The following is a 22,568-nucleotide window of genomic DNA, read 5'->3' as shown; positions in this document are numbered from 1 at the left end:
AGCTCCAGTCTTCAGCTACCGAGCAACTGGCGCTAGCTCCAGAGCGCTTGGCGCCAACTCTGATGCGTTCAGCGCCAACTTCTACTCTACAAGCGCTCTCTTCTGTCCAGGAAGATCCTTCGTTAGCTCAGATCAAACGTCAGTTGGCAGAGGTTATGGGTTTTTTGAGGAAGACCCCTACAGCTTCCAAGACTGCCAAGTACACGTCTTTGTCTCTTGTCTCTTCGGATGAAGAGAACATTGGACAAGAACCTGCTTCTCCTTCGGCATATGCAGCCTTAGATTTTTCCCGGCCAGTTTCCTGGACTTCTTTGCTCCTGCCGGCCCGGTCTCTCCAGCTTCGACCTTCCTTATGAGGTTACAGCCGGACGACAGTGCTAGGCTGCCTAAGTTGGTACTTTCCTCCTCCTTGAGGAAAGCACTGAGAGAAATGGATGATTGGCTTTCTTTGAAGAGGGAACTCGGTAAAGCCACATTTGCCTTTCCTCCCTCTAGGGTGATTCGGAGGAGATGCCTCTACTACTCTACTGGAGAGGCTCCCTCTTTGGGAGTCGCTGCCTCCTCCCAAGGGGACTTCTCCGGGCTGATTGATTCATCTCTACAGTCTGCTTTTGCGTCAGCGAAAATTATATTTCCGTCGCCCGAATTGGATCATCTCATTAAGTATATCTTTAAGATGTTCGAGGTGCTTAGCTTCCTCGGTTGGACTGTGGGGGCCCTCGCAAAGAAGATCGAGGACTGTCCTGACCTCACAGAGGACTTTTCGTTGGACTGGTTGTCGGTATTGTCATGTGCCAACAAGGCTATCAGCGATGGCTCCCTTGAGCTTCAGAACCTTGGCTTGTCATGAAGGAGGGCTACTCCGTTCCATTCAAGGAGATGCCTCCTTTAGTTAAGTCTCTCATCACCTTGACTGCTTACTCAGAAGGCTCAGAGAAGTTTTTGGCCCTTTCGCAGGAGGTCTACTCCCTCCTTCTTAAGAAGGCTGTAGAGGAAATCAAAGATCACAACTTGGAACGGTTCTACAACCGTCTCATCGTTGTCCCCAAGTCATCAGGTGTTGGAGACCCATTCTAGATGTCAGCACCCTGAATCACTTCGTTCAGAAGACAAAGTTTCACGTGGAAACGAACCACTCGATCCTGTCATCCATCCACCAGGGCGATTGGATGATCACCCTAGATGTGCAGGACGCTTACTTCCATGCCCCCATCCATGGCTCCAGGAAGTTCCTCTGGTTCATTTTTCAGGGCAGGGTTCTTCAGTTTCGGGCCTTGTGCTTTAGTCTCTCTACAGCCCCTCAAGTTTTCATGGGAATTTTTGCTCCACTTGGCAGATGGCTCCATCTCCTAGGCATAAACATCTGCCTTTATTTGGACAACTGGCTTCTCCGTTCCCTGTTGAAGGAGAATTGCATGGAAGACTTAAAGAGGACTCTTCTTCTGGCAAAGAAGACTCTTCTTCAGGCCCAAGAGTTGGGCATTCTTATCAATAAGCAGAAATCTCAACTAGTTCCGACACAGGAGATTCTTTATTTGGGGATGATACTGAACTCATGGACTTTTCAGGCTTTTCCATCCCCCAAAAGTGTCAACCCCTGCTTTCTAACAGTTCGCAAGTTCCTCTTTCCCATCTTGTTTAGCCAATCAATGGATGAGTCTCTTGGGTACTCTATCCCCAATAGAACAGTTCAAGCTGGGCAGACTGCACATGAGACCTCTGCAGTTCTTCTTCAAGGCAATCTGGAACAGAAAGACCCAACTGGACTCCTTCATCTTTCCCATCACGTCGAAGATCAAGGCGGACCTTCAATGGTGGTTGTGTGAAGGAAGACTTCTGGAGGGGAAGTCTCTTCTTTCTTTGAGTCCTGACCTACATTTTTATTCCAACGCCTCAGATCTAGGTTGGGGAGCCCTTCTAGGGAGTCAAGAAGTTTCTGGGATGTGGTCCACAGAGCAAAAAACCTCCACTTCAGTTAAAGAACTGAAGGCGATTCACCTAGGCTTCCAGTCCTTCTTGACTCTAGCCTTCGGCAAGACGTATTAGTTCATGCAGACAACACCACTGCCCTGTCATACATCCACAAACAAGGAGGCACACACTCTTCTCCCTCTACAAGGCCGCAAAAGGTCTCCTTTTGGGCAGAATGGAATCAGGTGACGATTATCACCCGGTCCATTCAGGGGAAACTGAATGTCTTGACAGATGAGTTGAGCTGTCACAAGCAGGTTCTGCCCACAGAGTGGACCATAGACCTCCTGGTCTGCTATGATCTGTGGAGGCTATGGGGCAGATCTTCCATAGACCTGTTTGTGACATTGAGGAACCACTGTCTTCCTCTCTTCTCCTTGCCACTCCTGGACCCTCTCGCATGGGCAAGGGATGCCATGCTTCTGGACTGGTCAGACCTGGACGTATACACCTTCTCCCCCTTCAGAATGATCAGGGAAGTAATCAACAAGTTCTCTCATCGCAAAGTTTCAATGACTCTCATTGCTTCGTTCTGGCCCAAGAAGGAATGGTTCCCAGACCTGCTTCAGCTATTAGTGAATTTCCCAAGGCTTCTTCCACAAAAACTATCTCTTCTCGGACAACCCCACTTCTTCAGGTTCCACCAAGGGTTGTCTGCTCAGGCCCTGACAGGATTCTGACTTGTTAGGAGCCTCGTCAGAGTGAAGGATTTTCCAAGCAAGCTGCATAGGCTATTGCTAGATGCAGACGCCAGTCTTCTAGCAAGGTCGTCTATCAATCCAAGTGGACAGTCTTCAGAAGATAGTGTAGTCGACATAGCGTCTCATCTTCTGAAACATCTATAAGTCTGATCGCAGACTTCTTGCTTTACCTGAGGTCTTCCAAGAAGTTGTCACCCTCTACCATCAAGAAGTATAGGGAAATGTTAAGTTCTGTTTTCAAACATAGAGATCTGGATCTGTCCTCCAATCAGGATCTGAGCGACCTCATCAAATACTTGAGACTTCTAAGCAAAGGAAGTCGGATTGCGTCTCTTGGAACTTTGACATGGTTTTAAAGTGGCATTCAGGTCCCTCCAAGCTATTGACAAGAGAGTTGGCTTTTCGCAAGGAGGTGCAGTCTGTTTTTTCTCTCTTGGGTTCCTGGCAAAGAATGAAGACCTTTCCAGGCCCTGGCCCTGTTCATTCACCAGTAGAAACTTAATGGACATCCTTGGTCCAGAGGAAGAAGAAAGGCTTCTCTGCCCTCTGAGACCCCTTATATACTACCTAGTCCCTCGTTGGACGAGTCGGTAGAGTTCTCGGCTAGCACTCTGCTAGGCCCGAGATCGAGTCTCCGGCCGGCCAATGAAGAATTAGAGGAATTTATTTCTGGTGATAGAAATTCATTTCTCGGTATAATGTGGTTCGGATTCCACAATAAGCTGTAGGTCCCATTGCTACGTAACCAGTTGGTTCTTAGCCACGTAAAATAAGTCTAATCCTTCGGGCCAGCCCTAGGAGAGCTGTTAATTAGCTCAGTGGTCTGGTTAAACTAAGGTATACTTAACTTAGATACTACCTGCAAAGGACAGAGAAGATTAGAGGGCCTTCTGACAGTCTCTGGTGCTCTGTTAGGAACCCTTCTCATCCTCTTTCCAAAAATGCTATCTGTTATTTTTTCTGAGAGATCTGATTTCCAAAGCACACACTTGGATTCAAGAGGATATCTTGCCTACCTTTAAGGTTAAGGCCCGCGAGGTTTGGACCATTGCTACCTTTCTTGAGTTTAGACATAATATGTCCCTTTCTTCCATTTTACAGTCTACATATTGGAAGTGCAAGCCAGTGTTCGCTTCACCCTACCTGAGGGATGTGGAAACCATGTTTGAAAATTGTATTACCTTAGGACCATTGTCCGTGGCTGGCATGGTGTTTGGATATGGAGCTCTCTTTCCCTCCTGTATCTCCTCACCTTGAGGTAGGGTATTGAGTCCAATGAGAGCCTGGGGGTACATTGTACCTGGAGTACCCATCAGTTTTTAATGGTTGGGGTGTGGTTTTTATTACAGTGTAGGTGACAGCGTTGTCTGGTTGTTTTTTAATCTGGTACCATGTCCAGGGCAAGGGCAACTTATGTAAACCTAAGTAGGGGCGACCCATTGCTATATCACCGTGCCACCTACAGGTTAAGATGAGCACCAACCAGAGGCAGTGCAGTAGCTCTCTTACTTGGTAAGGAAACAACAAGCATTGTATCAATGCTAGCAATTTTTGTTTCAAAGTCATTACCATTACTTAATGTTTTGGAGTAGAATATGTTCATGTATCCCTCCTCCATTCAATGTGGAATCAGCTATGCAATTACTTGGTAAGTTACTTATATGAAAATGTTATTTTCATGATAAAAATAAGTTTCATATATGCTTACCAAGTAATTACAGAGTTGGAGCCCTACCTCCTCCCCTCGCATGGGCATCAGGGCTCAGACGAATTGAACTTCTGCTGTGTTGTTCCCCTTGTTCCCCAAAAGTGAGCGGGGCTTGTCACCTACACAAAAAACAGCACTACCGCGAATTTCAAATTTCTAGGCTGCGGTGGTTGAAAACCTATAGCTATGTAATTACTTGGTTAAATATATGAAACTTAATTTTATCATGAAAATAAAATTTTTCATAGGCATTTATTTTTGTACCATCTAGAACTCTTTGCTCTTGTTGAATATCTTATGAAAGGTAATTCATTGTTGGACAATTCATTTTTTTATTTTCTGCTGAACATCTGTACTCTTTCGATGCACATTTTTCCAGGCATTTTAGGGAACTTGTGTTAATACACTCAGTTCATTACAATGGAAAATTCAAGTACACATATACTGTAATAATAGCCTAAGTTTTTGCAAAGCATATGACTTAGGTAGTTATATTGCTGTCAAATATCTTCAATAGATTTTTTATCACTTGCAAAGAGAATTAAAATGTGGCCCTCATAATAAAAGTTTTGTGAATCAGAACTAAAAGTGAATTAGTAATAAAACTTAAAAACTGGAATAGCACTCCTTTGTAAATAAAACACCTATGAACAAGACCAGAGCTGTTTGCAGCACTGTAGGATGGTGCACACATAGATTATTGATGTAGTTTTGATGAAACAAATTGATTGAATAGAAAAGTCTTTTCTGGGCTTTTATTTTTCACCAATTTCCACTCATCTCTTACCTCCCTTCTCAATTTTCATCTAAGTGGGTTTTGGTCTGCTAACTTTTCAGGCGTCCAAAGAAACACAGCTGACGCTGTCACAAAGTATTTGCAAAAGGCTTGTGGAAATGGCATGTCCAAGCTATTTGGATCTCCCTTTCCTCATTTCTCATCTATATATGAAACTTCTGTAATTTTCTTTAGGGTATCATTTCTGACATTCTCCTACCATACAACTCCAATTATTCTTTTAAAAATTTTATTTGTAAACAACAAAATCTTACTGTCATGTCATGATATGTGACATTGGCACTGAATAATCCCTCAGATTCCGGTGCTTGGCTTCAAGCCTAAATTTCTTATTCCATTCCGATATGTGTCATTAGCAATAAAGATCGTACTAGACTTATAGATAACCTTACTTTCACGTGCAATTTGTTTTTTCTTAATTTTAACCTCTTGTTCTGTTCTGATCATTTTTTCTTGTTTTAAAGGGATATAGAAAAAGCTAAAGACCGTCTTGCTAAAATGGAGGAGGTAATGGCAATGATTTCAACTGCCAGTAAAAATCGCCAGGATATTCGTGACGTTCTTCCACCAGAGTACCTCAGCCTGCTGGAAGAAGCAGAGGTTTGTACCTTATTAATAGCTGTAAACTACAAGCGAGGACTGATCCTCCAATGAAATAATAGATGAAAATTACATTCAAGAATCATTTGGCCTACCAGTGCTGAGTAGTATTTATTTGAAGTCCTTTTGTATCATGTTATTGGATAGGTAAGGGGAGGCAAGGTGTATTATGGTTTTAGTCTGCAAGATCAAAGTTGCAGTTTGGTGAACTAGATTGGAATGAATTTGTGATCTAAACCATTATCTGTTCCTTGAGTAGTAGAGGGGTAGGATTTGGCCAATCTATGCACATATTTACCCATATAAACCCCCCAAAAATGGAGGGTTTACAGGGGTAAATATGCTTTATTTTGCCGTTTTTGCTTCTCTCAAGGCAATATTTACATGGTTTTTTTTTTTATCCCGAGTTGGCATTAATCTTGAAGTCAAACAAAATTAGTTTACATTATTTTTCAATTTAATGATTCAGATTGAATACCCTGGTGGCAATCGAACGAGACATCAGGTGAGCGATGTTCCTGTTATAGAAGAAGAATCTGAGGATGATACAAGAACATCAAGGCGTTATCAGAGAAGTTGTCGTAGGTAAGAAAATTATATTTTCTTTACTGTAGCTTGTACAGTAGGCCAGATCATGATAATGTCAATTATATAGGTAAATTGTTTTACACTAGAAGACCCAGTATGGTTGCAGTTTTATTTTAAAATAAATGTACATTGACAGTACTGTGTATGTGCAAATTGAAAAGGCATGATTGACATAAGTTATATAAGTATAATAAAGTATAATGCACTTTATGTACATTATACTGTATTGTGTTACCATGGTATAACCAAATTTGTTTGTGAGAGCCAGCACGTTCTTCTGAATGGTAGCTTTTAATTTAATGAAAATGTTATGCTGCAGTAAAATATTTTATGCTTATTGACACTATTACATTGGTTAATTATTTATTTTCAGTTGAAAATAAATAGCAATCGAAAATAAATAGCAATCGACTACACCTTGGTGTTCTGTGAAGTCAGGTTTCTTTTTAAAGAATTCAGTTGTAATGTGACATCATTGCTCTGAAAATCTGTGTGCAGAATTAAGTTGGTGTGTGAAAGTTCTCAACATCCAGCTCATAACTAAGATAAAATGAAATTTAATATCATGATGTCCCATTAACAATCCCAGTGTTAGTATTCTTGTAAAAAGATGGAAAAGGTATAGGATCTGCCTTTTACATCAGGAGACTGGATCTATCATTAAAGAAAAATGGCTTTGCAGTAGTTTTGATGTTCCTAGTGTTTATACTGTGATTTCAACTCCTCCTTTGTGGGTAGGTCGAGCTAACTCACTAAATACAAATACTGAAATAATCTGCCATGAGTTAACATTATTGCTTAAATCATGTGAAGTGTAGATTGTTATAGTGTAAAATGCTGTTATGTTAAAAAGATTGTAATTCCTAATTTAGAATTACCAAGTGGAATTCCTTTAATAGAACACTGTAATATTAGTCTTTGGAATACAGTATAAGATGGAATTTATTTTTGTTAAACTGAATGTATTTATGCCCCCACTTTTATAAAGCTAATTCTCAACATTCAGTTTTTTCCCATCTAGGTTTTTCCCAGGTAACATGGTTTCCCTCCCTTGTATGTTAAGAAGTTTTAAGTCACAGACAGTAACACCTTTGTCTATGATTTATGGCATACTAAATGAGCTATTTTTGGCTAAGGGTGTGCATCGTATGATTTCTTCAACGGGTAGGTCCTGTATCATCAGGCAAGGACTGTCCCATAGCCATGCATTAGATCACTATTGTTTCTTTGCAATTGCACGAAAGTGTAACAAGCCTTTATCTGTATCTTAACAGAGGAAGTGCAAGCCGTGGTGAAGCAAGTAGTTCTGTCGGTCGTAATGAGCGATACATGAGGGAACAAGAAAGTCGAGAGATATCTGCCATGCAGAAGAGACTTAATAAGACAACTTCAAGAATATCTGCCATAAATGAGGGATCAAGGCATGGCCATGAAAAAGGGGCAATCAAGAAGCAACCACAGGTGGGCAATTAGTAACAATATTTAGTTTATACAGTGTATTTTTTTGTTTTGGTTTTGTATTGAGGAAGTGTGCTGAGTTTACTTGATGGTCCATAAGAAGTAATTGTAGTATTCTTGTGTTTCTTGAAAAAGGCAAACTATTGCTTTAACCCATTAATGCCCATAATTATGTACTAAAATAATTATGAATTATTTCTTCAGAAATACTTAGCTTTAGTCTAAATAACAAGTTTTGCCATTGAAACTAAAATTTTATATGTGACTATAAATTTTTGAGTGGCAAGATTTCTTGCCACTGGGCAGTGGAGGTCACATATTTGCACAATTCTTTTTATAATTTCATATATAACAGTCAGATAAAAATGGTAAATTGTATCCTGCAAGCAAAGAGGAATTGCTTTTTGATTAAACTTGCTGAAAACAGAATAACATTCATTAATATTAGCAGTTATTCTAGGTTGGGGCCAAAGCCTTGACAACCCCACCTCGCCAGTTATCATGCTTAGGTCTATTTATTTAAACTATAATATTTTAACCAGTGGTTACAAATTAAGCTCACTGCAGGTAGCTATTGTCCATCCTGCTTGAGATTTTAAATTATTTAGTATATGCAGGGTGTTTCAAAATTAAAGCCCCCCCACAACATAAACTAAAATAGATATGGACAAAAACAAGTAATTCAGAACAGGTATTTATTTAAGTTTCTCAATGAGTATTTAATATTTGTGTGGCTCCATCTGCCTGTACCACAGCCTGTATTCTTGAGGGTATGATTTTGCAAATGAAAAGCTGAGAGACTCAACCCATTTCCTGGCACTTCGGTCACCTCTTCGCAGGTCATCGAGGCTTGGTACTACCATCATAGTTCACTGTGTGCGCCAACACTTGATCCTTTAAGATACTACCGTGTTTTCACACACATTAGGTCAGGGCTACGCAAATTCACTTGGCGAGAAGAAATCCGATACCACTGTTTGAAGCAGCTCCGTTGTCTAAAGAGCCTTGAAACATGGTGCACATATCATTGCAAAATGTGACTATTCAACAGATCGCACATTTTCAGGATCTCTGAGAAGAAATATATAATGCTTGCAGTTTTCTCTGGTATTCGCCATTCCATGACTGTCCTTTTCTTTGATGATCCACATTAACTTATTGAAACAACGACGAAAAATTCCCAAACATTCAGGAGATTTAACAACTTGGCGACAGCGCACATCGCCGCTGATATCATCAGCACACAGCTAAGCGATGTCATTTTATGATTTGGCTTCTGACTGTGTAAATGAAGAATTCATCTGATGAGGCAACATGGAGAAAGTCAGCTTCATCCCAATCTTTAAGAAATGAACAACAAAACCATGCACGGTCTTCTTTCTGTTGTTGAGTGATATTGGACTTGCTGATAACATGAAATGGCTTGACACCAGATGTTTTCAACTCATGATATACAGCGCTATAACTTCTTTCCCCTTTTTGTTTCTAGTTCAAGCGCCAATTTACGTAAAGACTTTCTTGGTCTACCCAGTGCCTCACCTATGTCTTTTGACTCCTGAGAAAGGACTTCAGGCCTTCCAAGATTCTCACTCTTTTTGCGATGACAGTCATATGGATTTTTGTTGCAGTTTATTTTAACAAAGGATTCATCTCTTTTAATGTATTTAGCTATCCAGGAAGGTGAAATAAAGGATGCGCCAGCATCCTTGGCCTCTCTGAACGTTATAGCCCGCATTCGGTCAATCCATCTGATTTCCTCAGAGTCGTGAGCCATGGCTGTATCTAACTCCGTCACTCAGTCTGAAAATACAAGAAATGTAAAATGAAAAATAGCTGAATAGAAACTTAAAATAATGTACTTGGAGATAGGCTATAGCAGAAAACTTCATAACTTTCCATTTGTTTTGTGGAGGGGAGGCCTCAAATTTCAAAACACCCAGTATATATATAGATTGTTCGGTGTGGGATTTGGCTGATGAGTTTATTAATTAAGTAACGTAATTTATGAGGCCCTGCGTTGCCAGGGACCACATAACCTGTCATTTAAAGCTAAAAGTTAACCTCAAAGACGGACAATTACTTAATGGAATAAGGCCGCCAGCCGGGGAACCACAATACAAGGGATAAAGGGTTACCCTGCAACACATGGGTTACATTAAACCCCCCTTACTTCCCAATTGGTCCTGACAAAGAAAGAATGTGTAATTAGCGAGGAAATTACATGAACTATCGCCCATGTCAGACACAGTCAATTTTCCCTTTGCTTCACGTAAAGTTTTAACACAACAGATGTCTGTACTATTATATCGTACGCAATTTAGTACTGGTAATGGCTATTTCTCTTCCGAACAACGGGATGGAGACACAAGGCTGCCTGAAAATGCTGAAAATTACTTACTCAACCTTCCCTAATTCCTATTTACTGCACGGGTTTACACAGTCATTAAGCAATATTAATTATTCTTACACTAGACTTCATAACAGTAAATTGTTTATACCAATACCGTAGATGGTGGCAAAGAGGGAAAACAAAGGAACTGGAAATACAGAAAGAGATACTAGTGACTCAACAAAAATTTGGAAAATTTCAAACTTACCGTTGATGTGGGTTGTTTGCGCATACAACGGATGATCAGAAGTCTTGAAAATAGCCGTCATCTCAGCACACTAATATCAATGAAACAGTAAGAGGGCAAGTACAAAGAAGTTCGTTACACCTCACGCGTGCCCATTCTGCAATGGCAGGTCTCTCTCTGACCCGTCTCCAGTCAGACAGGGTGGCTGTAGCGTCGGAGCCTATGCCTCGGGGCAGTCTGAAATTTGGACAAACATCGCCGATACATAGAATAGGCCAAAGCAGAAGGAAGCTTAAGACCACCTTTACTAGAGGTTACTGGGTGAAAACCTTCTCTGTGGGCAAGGTCCCTAATGCTAACCTATTTCTGCTAAAGACGTTATTTTTTTGAAATACCCAGCCTCCCTTAGCATGGAAAGACGTCTTCCTGTCTTTGTTAGAATAATATTCCTACAATAAAAATGCACCGAGGGCGAACAGCAGAATATTTAAAAATATATATATATATATATATAAAATATACTGGCAGTCCTGGTTATTTGTGGGCTCAGTTATCGGTGAGCCGGTTTTTTGGCTCTTGTCCAGCGACAAAGGTCTGTGATTTTCAGTACCGACATGCGCCGATTTCGGCTTACTGACGCCAATAATTGCGTATTGGTGCCAATAACCGAAAATCAGCAATTTTCGACACTCACCAGCACAGATTTTCATTTATCGGTGATTTTCGCTTATCGTCACGCTGTCTGAACGAAACCCCCGCCAATAACAGGGACTGCCTGTACTGTATATATATATACACATATATATGTATACACACACACACACACACACACACATATATATATATATATATATATATATATATATATATATATATATATATATATATATATATATATATATATATATATATATATATATATATATATATATATATATATATATATATATATATATATATATATATATATATATATATATATATATATATATATATATATTCATAAATTCAATGTAAATTGAACTATTGCCTTTATTTATCTATCTGGTAAAAGTGAATTACTCCTTAATTTTGTTAAAACAAATTACCACTTTGTGTATTCATATTTGTCAACATTGGTAAATACGTAATATACCTTTGTATGGGTAGTTTTCTTGCCTCATAAAATGAAAATGAGCAAAATTGTCAAACCATAAGATCAAAACTAATACAAATCAGTCAGTGATTTCTTATATTTGATATACTGAATTAGTTGAGAGCACTTTTTTTATCAGCTTCAATAGTAAGTCCTAATTAAATAAGTTTCTCTCATTATATTATTCAGAAACCTTTGGGTACTTCTCCATACATTTAGGGTGCAATAAAAAAGCACACATTTTGCAGAGAAGTGCTGTTTTTCTGACTCGCTCACAACATGTAGAATTTGGTTGGTCACCTTCTGTGATCCATTGTTACTGACCATTGTACTGTATCTAATTGTGTTGCTTGCGAATCCTGATTCAATCCCTTTAGGACCAAGTGCCATGTGGCAAATACCATATTCTTTCATTATGGCAATAACTCCATGCTTGGTGAAGTCCAAAATGCTAATGCTATTCCCTAATTTCCAAAGTAGAATCCAAGCATTTGCAACTTGTGCATTGATGCACCAAGCAAATAAGGCATATCAACAGCAGTATGATTTTTTCTCAGCTTTACTCCAAAGTTTGGCTGTTTGTTTTGGACAGTGTCTAAGTTTGTTGGGTGCCACACCAACAACTCTATTGTCTTTCTACTTTACAACAGACACATTCAGTGAAAGCTTCTTGCATATAACCCCGAATTTGCTTCTCCATTTATTTTCTAGCCATGAGTGGCGTTCCTAGGTGCCGGTTTTCTCCAATTGTTCCTGTACCACCAATTCCACGATCACTCACATTTTCTGGAAGGGCAGGAATGAGAATAAGACCTACATTTTTTACAAGGTGGTGATGCTACTGATTCTCACCTCTTCACTCAGTAAAGTTTAAAATAACATTAGGCTTGTATTTGGAGCCCTACAGTAATATGGCTCAGTCAGCAACAAGATTAGACATTTGTTAATATCCTAATAGGTAGTGATTCTCTGAACTTGTATAAACCTGTTTAAACTTGTAGGTAGGATTTCTTGCCACTGGGCATTAATGGGTTAATGAGTTCCTTGCTGTGTATTGGTTGAAGTAGGCATCCAGACAAATTTTTGCTTAAAGGAAAATAATAGTTCTGCCATAGGTAACTTTGGGGGGAGAGATTCCCTCATAATTATGGCATGACCCCTCATCTCCCCCTGTTAAAAAGTGCGAGTTTACCTCTTAACATCTGAGAAACCTGTGAGGGTTGAAAAAATGTGCAAGAAAAGTACCTTATATATTCTTAATAATCATGTAAAATTTTTCATTTTTAATTTAACACTACAAATTTTTCAAAATTTGTTTTGAATTAGAATGTTTCCAACTTCTAACAAACTAGATTGTCAATGAATATTGTCCTCAAAGTATTCTTATATTTTGTCAACTGTGATGCTTACTGAAATGAAACAACTTTTGGTAAATGTTTGATTTTAAAAAATTGAGTTCCCATTAAATAGATTATGAAATAAGATAAGCTTGTAAAACAATAGAATAAATAACATTACAGTGCAACAAATAAAATTTCACCACTAATGCAGTCAAAATAAAAATGTAGAGTTTATTGAAGGGCTCAAAAGCACTAGGAAAATGGTTTTGTTTATATTCAGTTAGCTGATTTAGGCATGTGGTTCTTGTAATGGAAAGTGTTTAATGAAGGATAAAATTGTTTTGGTACACCTTGAATTCATTCATAACTTTGGAATATAGTACAGTATACTTATTCATTTGATGGCATTATAGTTAGTTGGTTAGACAAACTTTAGATTATGCTTTCCTAGATTATGCTGGGCATGAAAACAGCTTGATGTTTTATATGATGTCCATGTACCATGTACTTATGTTTACACTTATGGCTGATTCTCTTGCACATGACATACACACAGTGTATTGTTTGTATATTTTAATAATTAAAAATCATTTGTTATTGTGTAATAAAACATTGCATTTGTTGACTTAACGTTGACAGTTAGACTCTTACAATTTAAAGATAAAAAGATATCTTACTCTTTTTTATTCTCATTTCATTTTATTGCTTAAGGGCATGATATAGAACTAATAATGTTAATGGTGTTTTCTATATTTAAAAAAGTGAAACTAAGTATCTGTAGTGCAATAAGAGGATTGTTGCATACCACACCAGTGTGTTTTTCATCCTTAGTGAAATACTTCCAATGTGTAGAGAGAGCAAGTTTGTGTCCTTTCTGTATGATTCAGATTAATAGCCTGCTTCTCATTTATCTATATTTGTTGCATAGGGCAGCAGGCCTTAACTGCCAGTACTAGATTACAAAATATGTTTTCTATTGAAACATTTCATGCAAAACACCAAGTTGACTCTGATTTGTGAGGTTTTTGTTCCAATTCATGAAAAAGGCTTGATTTTCTTGGTCTTTTTACAGGTCTTACATTATATTGCAGTTTGTATATTAAGACCTGTCTCATAATTCAGAGCCCACCACCTAATTAGGAACCTACATAGGAGAATATCTGGACATGTTTAATATTGCTATAAAGTAGATATGGGCCCATCTGTCATCAGGCCACGCTATCATATTGTATACTCAGGCAATTTTTTAACTTACGTGGAAGCTGTTGATTTTCATTTAACCAAATACTGTACACATAAGATTTAGAACATTATGCTTATAGGACAATTGCCAGTTTTCTATAGATCCAGCTTTTAAATGGTATTGGCTTATCCTAGGCTATCACAGATAACTCATTTTCCCAAAAAAACTATTTTAATATAATTCATTTATACTATTTGTTATACAGTAAAATCTAATAACAGCAGTTAATTATGCATATGTTGTACTGATGTGCATGTTTTGTGCTGGTTGGGAAGTTATTGTAGTGTAAACTTTTGTACCAACGTACATTAAGTGACATACTTGCACAAAGTTTTGTATGTTAATTTCTCAGTGGAGTCACTTTAGTATTTGTTATTACATGTAGTGGTAGATTGTAGGATGAGGGAAGAGGCAAGTCAAAGAACAGGAAAGGCAAGGAAAGTAGTAGGATCTCTGCAGCAGACTTAGAAGAGAAGAGGATTGTCTATGGAAACCTAAGCTAGTGTTTGAAAGGACTGTTGAACCTGCTTTCCATTATAGAAGTTAAGTGTGGATGTTGAATATGAATGAAAGAAAAATGTTGAAGCTGCTGACATAAATTGTGTATGTGAGGTGGAAAGAATAGAAGGATGAGGAATCTGTATAATTGAAGAAGTAGTGAAAATATGTTACTCCAACAAGAAAAGCTGGATCAGTGTGTTTTGGAGTGGTGGAACATGATGGAGGGATGAGGGTGGAGGAGACCTAGAAAGTGCTGGATAAATGCGTTGAAGCAGTAATGGAACAGAACTGCTTTTGTTTATGATGATTTTTATGGTATTGAAGATCACCAAAGATGATGGCAAATTCATCAGACTGTATTTTGTAAGGTTGCTTCTGTTGATTTCATTTTATACACTGCAGAGTAATTAATTTTGCATTTTTATAGGCCTTGTGGCAAGAAAGAAGTTCAAATGTTGACCCAAGGATGACTGAAGTTATTGCCCTGCAAGAAGAATTAAGGCAGAAGAAAAATGCCCTTGAAGCCCTCATGCGCCGCATGGGTAAATCATCATCGCTTAACATGGATAATATTTCGGATAACATTTCTGACAATATATCTGATAATGCATCTGACAGAATGGATGGTGGAACCACAGCCACTTGGGGTACAGCACCTTTACATGATTATTCTGACAATCATTATCGACAATCAAGGTACTGTATGCATAGTATTTATAAATCTTTAATAATTCCTTATAAAAAGGTATGTTTTAATAAGTAAATGAATATAGTTGATCTCCAATCATTTCATATTTCAGTGGGTAGTCTCCAAGTAATATACTTGTTCATACACAGGACAAACCTTTGGTCTTAACATAGGGGAAAAAAATCTGTAGTGCCAGCTGATGTCCAATTAAAAAAAAGTCACAAGGAAATTGGTGGCATCGGGAGATGGACAAGATGGTGGTAGGTAGGAGGAGGAGGAGGAGGAGCCAATCTCTTACAACCCATCTCAGAAGAGTAGTGTCAGTGTTTCTCTGACCACCTTTGTAGGAGGTAGTGCTTTTGCCCTCTCTCCTAAAAGTTGGTTCTTTTTCCACTTGCTGCCCACATTCACCATTGGAATTGGCTAATCCCTTTTTGTTTTTGTGTGATCAGTGTGATTTTGTTTTTGTGTGTTCCTACTTGAGTATGCAATCCCACAACCCTCCTAAAACTGTTAAACTCCAGAGAAAATGCCGTGGTGTTGACAACAATCCTTGTTCCCGATTCCTGCCTTCCTTTGCGAAAGACCCTCGTTCTACTTGTCCTAGATATAGATCTAATGTCTGCAGCACAAGTAACCCTTGCCCTGAATGTGTTGATTGGCCTCCTGAGCAATGGAAGAGTTTTGATAAGGAGAGGAGATATAGAAGGAAGTTTGCACTGCCATCTTGGGAAGGATTACCCCCCACCCCCTCTATGGCAGCGTCCATGTCTTCTTGTTCTGCCTCTTCCTTACCAAAATCTCACTCTTGCTTTTTCTTCCCATTAAGAGTTTATGCCCTCTCATTCTTCTAATGCTTCACCATTGAAAGATTCGATAGGTGGTGCAGGAGATCTTGTAATTGATGTGGATGCCCCTGCTCTGGCGGTGGGGGGATTCCCTGTTCCCCAGAGGGTAAAGGCTTCTCCTCTTTGTACTGTGTTTTCAGGCAATGATGCACAGATGATGTCGGGGTGATGCGACTCCTTAGGCCTACCAGGCGTACCAACCCTTTCTGTCCTATTGTCCCATTGTTTATCCACCTGCACTCCAGGTTCATCTGCCGTGACAGTTTCCCAGTCTACTGTCTCAGTGTTGTCACCTCATCTCACTTCTGCTACAGCCTCCATCTCATTAGCCCCTCCTTTCAGCTGTCTACAACACCCGCTGCTCCCCACCCTGCGACATCATCTGTGCCCTAACCATCAGCTACACTGACTTTTCCTGACTCCCTTATCCAATCAGTATGTGATAGGGGCGAAGGTATTTTTGTGAAGTTTGGTCAACCAGGGTCTAAAGAATCCAAGAAGAGGTGTCATAGATCTCCTTCCTCTTCTTCTTCGTCATCCTCATCAACCTCCTTTTCATCTTTGTTTATATCTTCGTCTTTGTCTTTGTCTTCTGCTCCGTCGGTTCCTGTCAGACGGAGAAAAAGGAACGTCGTAGCTTCTCCATATTAAAAGATTCAAGAATCTTTTAACGAATCTTTCATTTGCTCACCTGAGCACATACGTGCTAAACCAGTTTGTGCTTCTACCCTTGATGACTCCCAGACCCATTCTTCCGTCAAGGCACATGTACGTGTTCCTTCAACTGTTTCCATTGCTCCTCAGCCATCTGATGATGACGTTAGGGCTGTCAACTCTTCCTGTCCTGCTCCAGCTTCAAGCGTTCCACAAGTTTGTAGGAAGGACGACAAGGCCCCATCAAGAAATCTAAACCACTGTTTCCTTCTCCTTGGAGGCCTCCATCAACGTTTGTACAAGTCTCACATGCTGATAGCCCAGGGAGATCACGTGACTTCCCTCGTAGATATTCTCCACGTCATTGTTCCCAATCAAGTTCTCCTAGGAAGTTCTGTGTTCAGCATTCTCACTCACATGGACGGGATCGTGATTCAGACACGGATTTGATCATGCAACACATAAGAAGAGTCACTCACACGTACATGATCATGACTCATGCTCCCGTTGAACATTATCCAAGTCTTGCACAGCATAATGAGAGATCACGTCCCCTTACGAGCGTTGTTCCCGTTCACACGTCCATGACAGAGATACACGTTACACAAGACCAGCCTTCATGGCACAGGAGTTCTCACGGCATCGTAACCTGTCAAGACGTTCGCCATTTCACCAAAATTCTTTCTTGCTCCCAAGGGTTTGACAGAAATCAAGATCCATCTACATCTAAAGATTTACAGGCTCCCATGAGAGTCTTAGGCCCTGATAGAGCTTATGCTCCAGTCATAAATCAGGATGTTCTATGCATACCTGATGATCAGATAAACCAGATCGTGACTCCAGAGGTCAGAAAGTGGAGGACACAGACCTTTAAGAGTTCTTGTCTTCCTATGCTGAATTGCTCAATTTGATTCGTGGTCACAGCTGCCTGACTCAAGAGCCTGCAGCAACTACTGCAGATTTTTCTTCGGGTTTTGAAGCCTTCCAGGCCTTAAGAAGGAAGCAAAGACACCCCAATGATTACCTTGCTCCAAAATTGGCATATAAATTCTCAAGCAAGTGAATTTCCTTATGTCTGACCGGGATCATTCAAATTATTGCCTCCTCCTTTGTCTCGGCATAATCATTTTTATGCCACTACAATGGACGTGTGACAGCAGACAAGTCGACCTAGACCTAGGTCAATTAGGAACAGGGATATCCTTGGATCAAGTTGAGGCAAAGGGCACCTCCTTTGCCTTTCAAGAATCAGCAACATTGGAAGCAATTGCTTCTTCAGCCTTTCAGGCTGTTTCTTGGCTAGACTTATGGTCAACAGCAGTGGCAAAGCTCTCCTCCACTGCCATGACTAAATCTCCAAATGACGCAGCCCCTTCCTTAGGTTACTACAATCAGGGGATAAAACTGTCATGTACCTGTCCCATCTAATGGCTATAACTGGTTCACTTAAGGTAGATTCTTGGGCCTACGAGACGTTTGTTTGGCGGCCTCTGATTGGCTGGTACAGTGGGGTAGGGGGCTCGCTCATTGTCTCATTTTTAGGTCTGTAGCCCAGAAAACTAGCAATATGTTTATATATCTTCATTTATCTCACGTTTTGCACAAGATGGGAAAGTTTTGGCCATACCATAGGATTCGGTATTAATTGTACTACTAAATCATGATTTCCTAAAATCAATAAGCTGAAACACAAAGGAATTACAACGAGTAAAAGTGAAGAGAGAAGCATTTAATTCTTTATACCTGTTTTTACTTATCGGATTTTGCATCATTCATGCGATCAAGATAAAATAAAACTTGTGTTTTCATACAGTAAATTCACTCTGAATACGTTGGTGCTTTCAGATTTTAGATGTGGGTGATATGTGAAGAGAAAATGAAGAATATGTCTTATTATGTTGCATCTATACTTGACTCAGTTTGCCGAGAGACAGTGATCTGCAAGACACAGCAGTGGTCCTCTCAGCCGTCGACAGTTGCCAATTAGCGGTATGAGAAGTTTGCAGTTTCGACAGTACTTACTATATTATTAGGTGATTATATTTTCTGTAAATAAAGGCATATAATTCCCATTCTGAATGTCGAATTTTTTCACTCCAATATCATATATGTCTGTATGGCTGCACATATCTGATAAGAAAAAATTAATAATCAGATGGATGCATCTGGATGTGTTGGCTTCAATTTAATCTAGGTGAGAAATTTGCATACTGTAGGCTACATGGTAAATAACAGGCCTACATAATTACAAGTTCATTATTATGGCCTCTTGCTTCTCTGGTCAATAACATCAAAAGCTTATAGTTTTTACAAGTTCATTCAAGGAACAAAAGTACATCTTTTTATTTCTTACCATAAAATCTATTGGTGATGTAACGAATATAAAATTCTGTCTTTTTCAAAATTTGTTTGGGCTACTCTTACACCAGAATGTTTATTCCTTTATATGCATGTTACATTTGATAATTATGTAGGCATGTTATTTATCATGTAGCCTACAGTATGCAAATTTCTCACCTAGACTACATTGAAGCCGACACATCCAGATGCATCCATCTGATTATTAATTTTTTCTCATCAGATATGTCCAGACATACGGACATATATAATATTGGAGTCAATAAGTTCGACAGTCATAATGGGAATTCAATGCATTTATTTACAGAAAATGTAATGACATAATAATACGGTAAACACTGTCGAAACTGCAAACTTCTCATATCACTAATTGGCAACTGCCAACGGCATCTCAAAGCTCTCCTGTTTGCAGATAAACGTCACTCGGCACTACTGCCAAACTGAGTCAAGTACAGATGCAACATAACACGACATATTCTTCATTTTCTCTTCACATATCACACGCATCTAAAATCTGAAAGCACCAGCCTATTCAGGGTGAATTTATTGTATGAAAACACAAGTTTTATTTTACAGTATCTTGATCGCATGAATGATGCAAAATCCGATGATATGTGAAAACAGGTATAAACAATGAAATGCTTCTCTCTTCACTTTTACTCATTGTAATTCCTTTGTATTTTATCTTACTGATTTCAGGAAATCACAATTTAGTTGTACAATTAATACCGAATCCTATGGTATGATCAGAACTTTCCTATCTTGTGTAAAACGTGAGATAAATGAAGAAATATAAACATATTGCAAGTTTTCTGAGCTACAGATGTTAAAATGAAACTGTGAGCGAGCTGCATACCTCCCAGTACCAGCCAAACAGAGGCCGCCAAACAAACGTCTCGTAGGCCCAAGAATCTACCTTAGGTGAATCGGCTATAGTATGTGGGCCAACTGGCTGCTTAAGAGAAGAGACTCTGCCATCTCCAGATTTTTGAAATTTGTCAGTATGGATTCAGTGTTAACCTTGAGAAATGGGGATACTTTATCTTCTATGTCTCTGTTTCCAAAAGACCGGCTAGACTTTGCAGTAGATAGACGTAGAGCTGATAATAACGACAGGCTGGTGCATCAAGCTGCCACCAAATCATCCGTTTCCTCCCAGGCTAGCACATCTAAATCAGAACCGCAATCTTCCTCCTACATTGCACCAAAGAAGACTCAAGTTATGACATCTCAACATAGGGCTCGTCAACCTTCTCCTTCTACTTCCAAGAAAACTTCTAAGCAACATCCCTTCCAGCCCCACTCTTCCAGGCCTGGGAGAGGAGGCAGAGGTAGAGCCAGAGAAGGAAGGCGGTAGGGAAGGCATACCTCCCCACTCTTCGCCATTGTTGGGGCGGGGTGCCTTGCGAGTTATTGGGCAACTTGGCATCAGTGCTGGGCAGAGACATTGGTAGTAGATGTCCTTCAGGTGGGGTATCTACTCCTTGTCGAGTTTCCTCCCTCACTCTCCGAGAGTCCATTTCACCAATCAATTTACTCTCTAGGATCAGTGAAACATCTGGCTCTTCAAGGCGAGGTGAAAAAAATGATGGAAAAAGGAGCCATGGAAATAGTGAAGGGCAACTCTCCATGGTTTTACAACCGTTTCTTTTTAGTTTCCAAGGCCACAGGCGATTGGAGACTGGTTATAGGCCTGTTGACCCTCAACCTATTCATCAGAAAAACACGGTTCAGAATGGAAACTCCTTGAACAGTTCTCCAACCCATCAGGGAGAACAATTTTATGCTAATGATAGACCTGAAGGATGCTTATTTCCAAATTCCAGTACATCAGTCTTCCCAGAAATATGTTTGCTTTAGTCTGGGAGAGATAGTTCATCAATTCAAGGTCCTATGCTTAGGTCACTCAGAGTCTTTACATAGGTCTCGACATGGGCACACACTCTAGGAATTCGGATCCTAAGACACCTCAGTTACTGGCTGGTTCTAGTGGATTCTCGGGTAAAGTTGATACAACATGGAGAAACTTCTTCAATTTTGCCACGGCTTAGGCATCGTGATAAATTTGGAAAAGTCAAACCTTTCTCTAAATTAAAGACTACTCTACCTAGGGTTGGTGATAGACATGACAGTACTGAGAGTATTTCCTTCAGAGCAACGAATGGAGAAGTTCAGGAACTGTGACTGTCCATTCCTCTCCAAGAAGAGGCAACCTGCTCGTCGGTGGCAGGTCATTCTAGGCTTCCTGTTGTCCTTAAAGAAATTAGTCCCTCACAGCCGAATTCACATTCTTTCTCTCCAATGGAGACTGAAAGAGTTTTGGTCCCCAGCAAAAGATCCTCCCTTGTTTCAAGTTCTATTATCAGAAGAAGTGAGAAAGGACTTAGCTTGGTTTGGGGAGCACACTTGGAAGACCTCCTAACATCAGGAGTGTGGGATCACCAAGACAAACAACTCCATATCAGCATTCTGGAGTTGGAAGCGGCCTTCCTAGAACTTAAGGAATTCCAAGAAAGGGTGACAGGACACTCCGTGGTACAGTCTCAAACAAAGCTCCCTTTCCCCCTGGTCTGCGTTACTCGTGAATATGGCAATAGTTAAACTATTCACTTTGAATGAATGAAAGGGGTTTGTCTGAGATGCTTTGCTTAAAGCTGTGATGCCTCCACTGTATTCTACCATTTTCACCCATATAGAAAGTGTTCAATGGATTTGTATGAATTTTTATCATTCATTGTGTAATAAGTTATATCTTTATGCAAAAGATAGAGTTTGAACTTCATTCATTGTCTCTCTCTCTCTCTCTCTCTCTCTCTCTCTCTCTCTCTCTCTCTCTCTCTCTCTCTCTCTCTCTCTCTCTCTCAGTTGAACTGTTTCGTTGAAAACAGTAAAATCCGTTGACTGACCTTGTGATTCATCGTGATTCATTACATTCGTAGTTCCAATTCAAACAGAGTCAGAGACACCCCTTTCTTCATTCAAAGTGAATACTTTAACTATTGCCAAGGTAGTTTTCCAGTTCTTGGCAGACTCGAAAGTGTTCGACGTTGCCATATTCACGAGTAACCCAGGCCATGAGGAAAGGGAGTTTTGTTCGGGACTGTATTAATGTCCGATAACACCACATTGGTAGCTTGTGTCAACAAGCAAGGAGGCTAGGGTCTTCTCATCTTCATGACTTGACAGTACAGCTGCACCAGTGGGCAGTCTCTCATTTGGTAGTTCTTTTCAGCCAGATACATCCCAGGCAAGAAGAATGTGGTAGCAGACAAGCCTAGTCGACAGGTTCATGGTCTGGGAACAGAGTGGTCACTGCATCAGGAGGTGGCAGAAAGGCTTTTTCTCCTGTGGGGAAGGCCATTAACAGACCTGTTTGCAATAAGCACAACAGAAAACTAGAGGT

At 39.8% G+C, this 22,568-nt stretch overlaps 1 protein-coding gene across 1 annotated transcript in view; it reads left to right on the top strand.

Annotated features, from left to right (window-relative positions):
* The window catches only part of LOC136835783 (serine-rich adhesin for platelets-like), a 212,365-nt gene that overhangs the window by 85,180 nt on the left and 104,617 nt on the right, over positions 1–22,568 (top strand). Inside the window, 4 exon segments of the mRNA XM_067099639.1 lie at positions 5,641–5,776; positions 6,246–6,361; positions 7,639–7,825; positions 15,045–15,313. Of these exon segments, the coding sequence (XP_066955740.1) occupies positions 5,641–5,776; positions 6,246–6,361; positions 7,639–7,825; positions 15,045–15,313 (708 nt within the window).

This window comes from Macrobrachium rosenbergii, chromosome 55, assembly GCF_040412425.1.
Source record: "Macrobrachium rosenbergii isolate ZJJX-2024 chromosome 55, ASM4041242v1, whole genome shotgun sequence".
NCBI lineage: Eukaryota > Metazoa > Arthropoda > Malacostraca > Decapoda > Palaemonidae > Macrobrachium > Macrobrachium rosenbergii.
The sequence above is the reverse complement of the archived record's forward strand: the minus strand, read 5'-3'. Positions and strand labels throughout refer to the sequence as shown.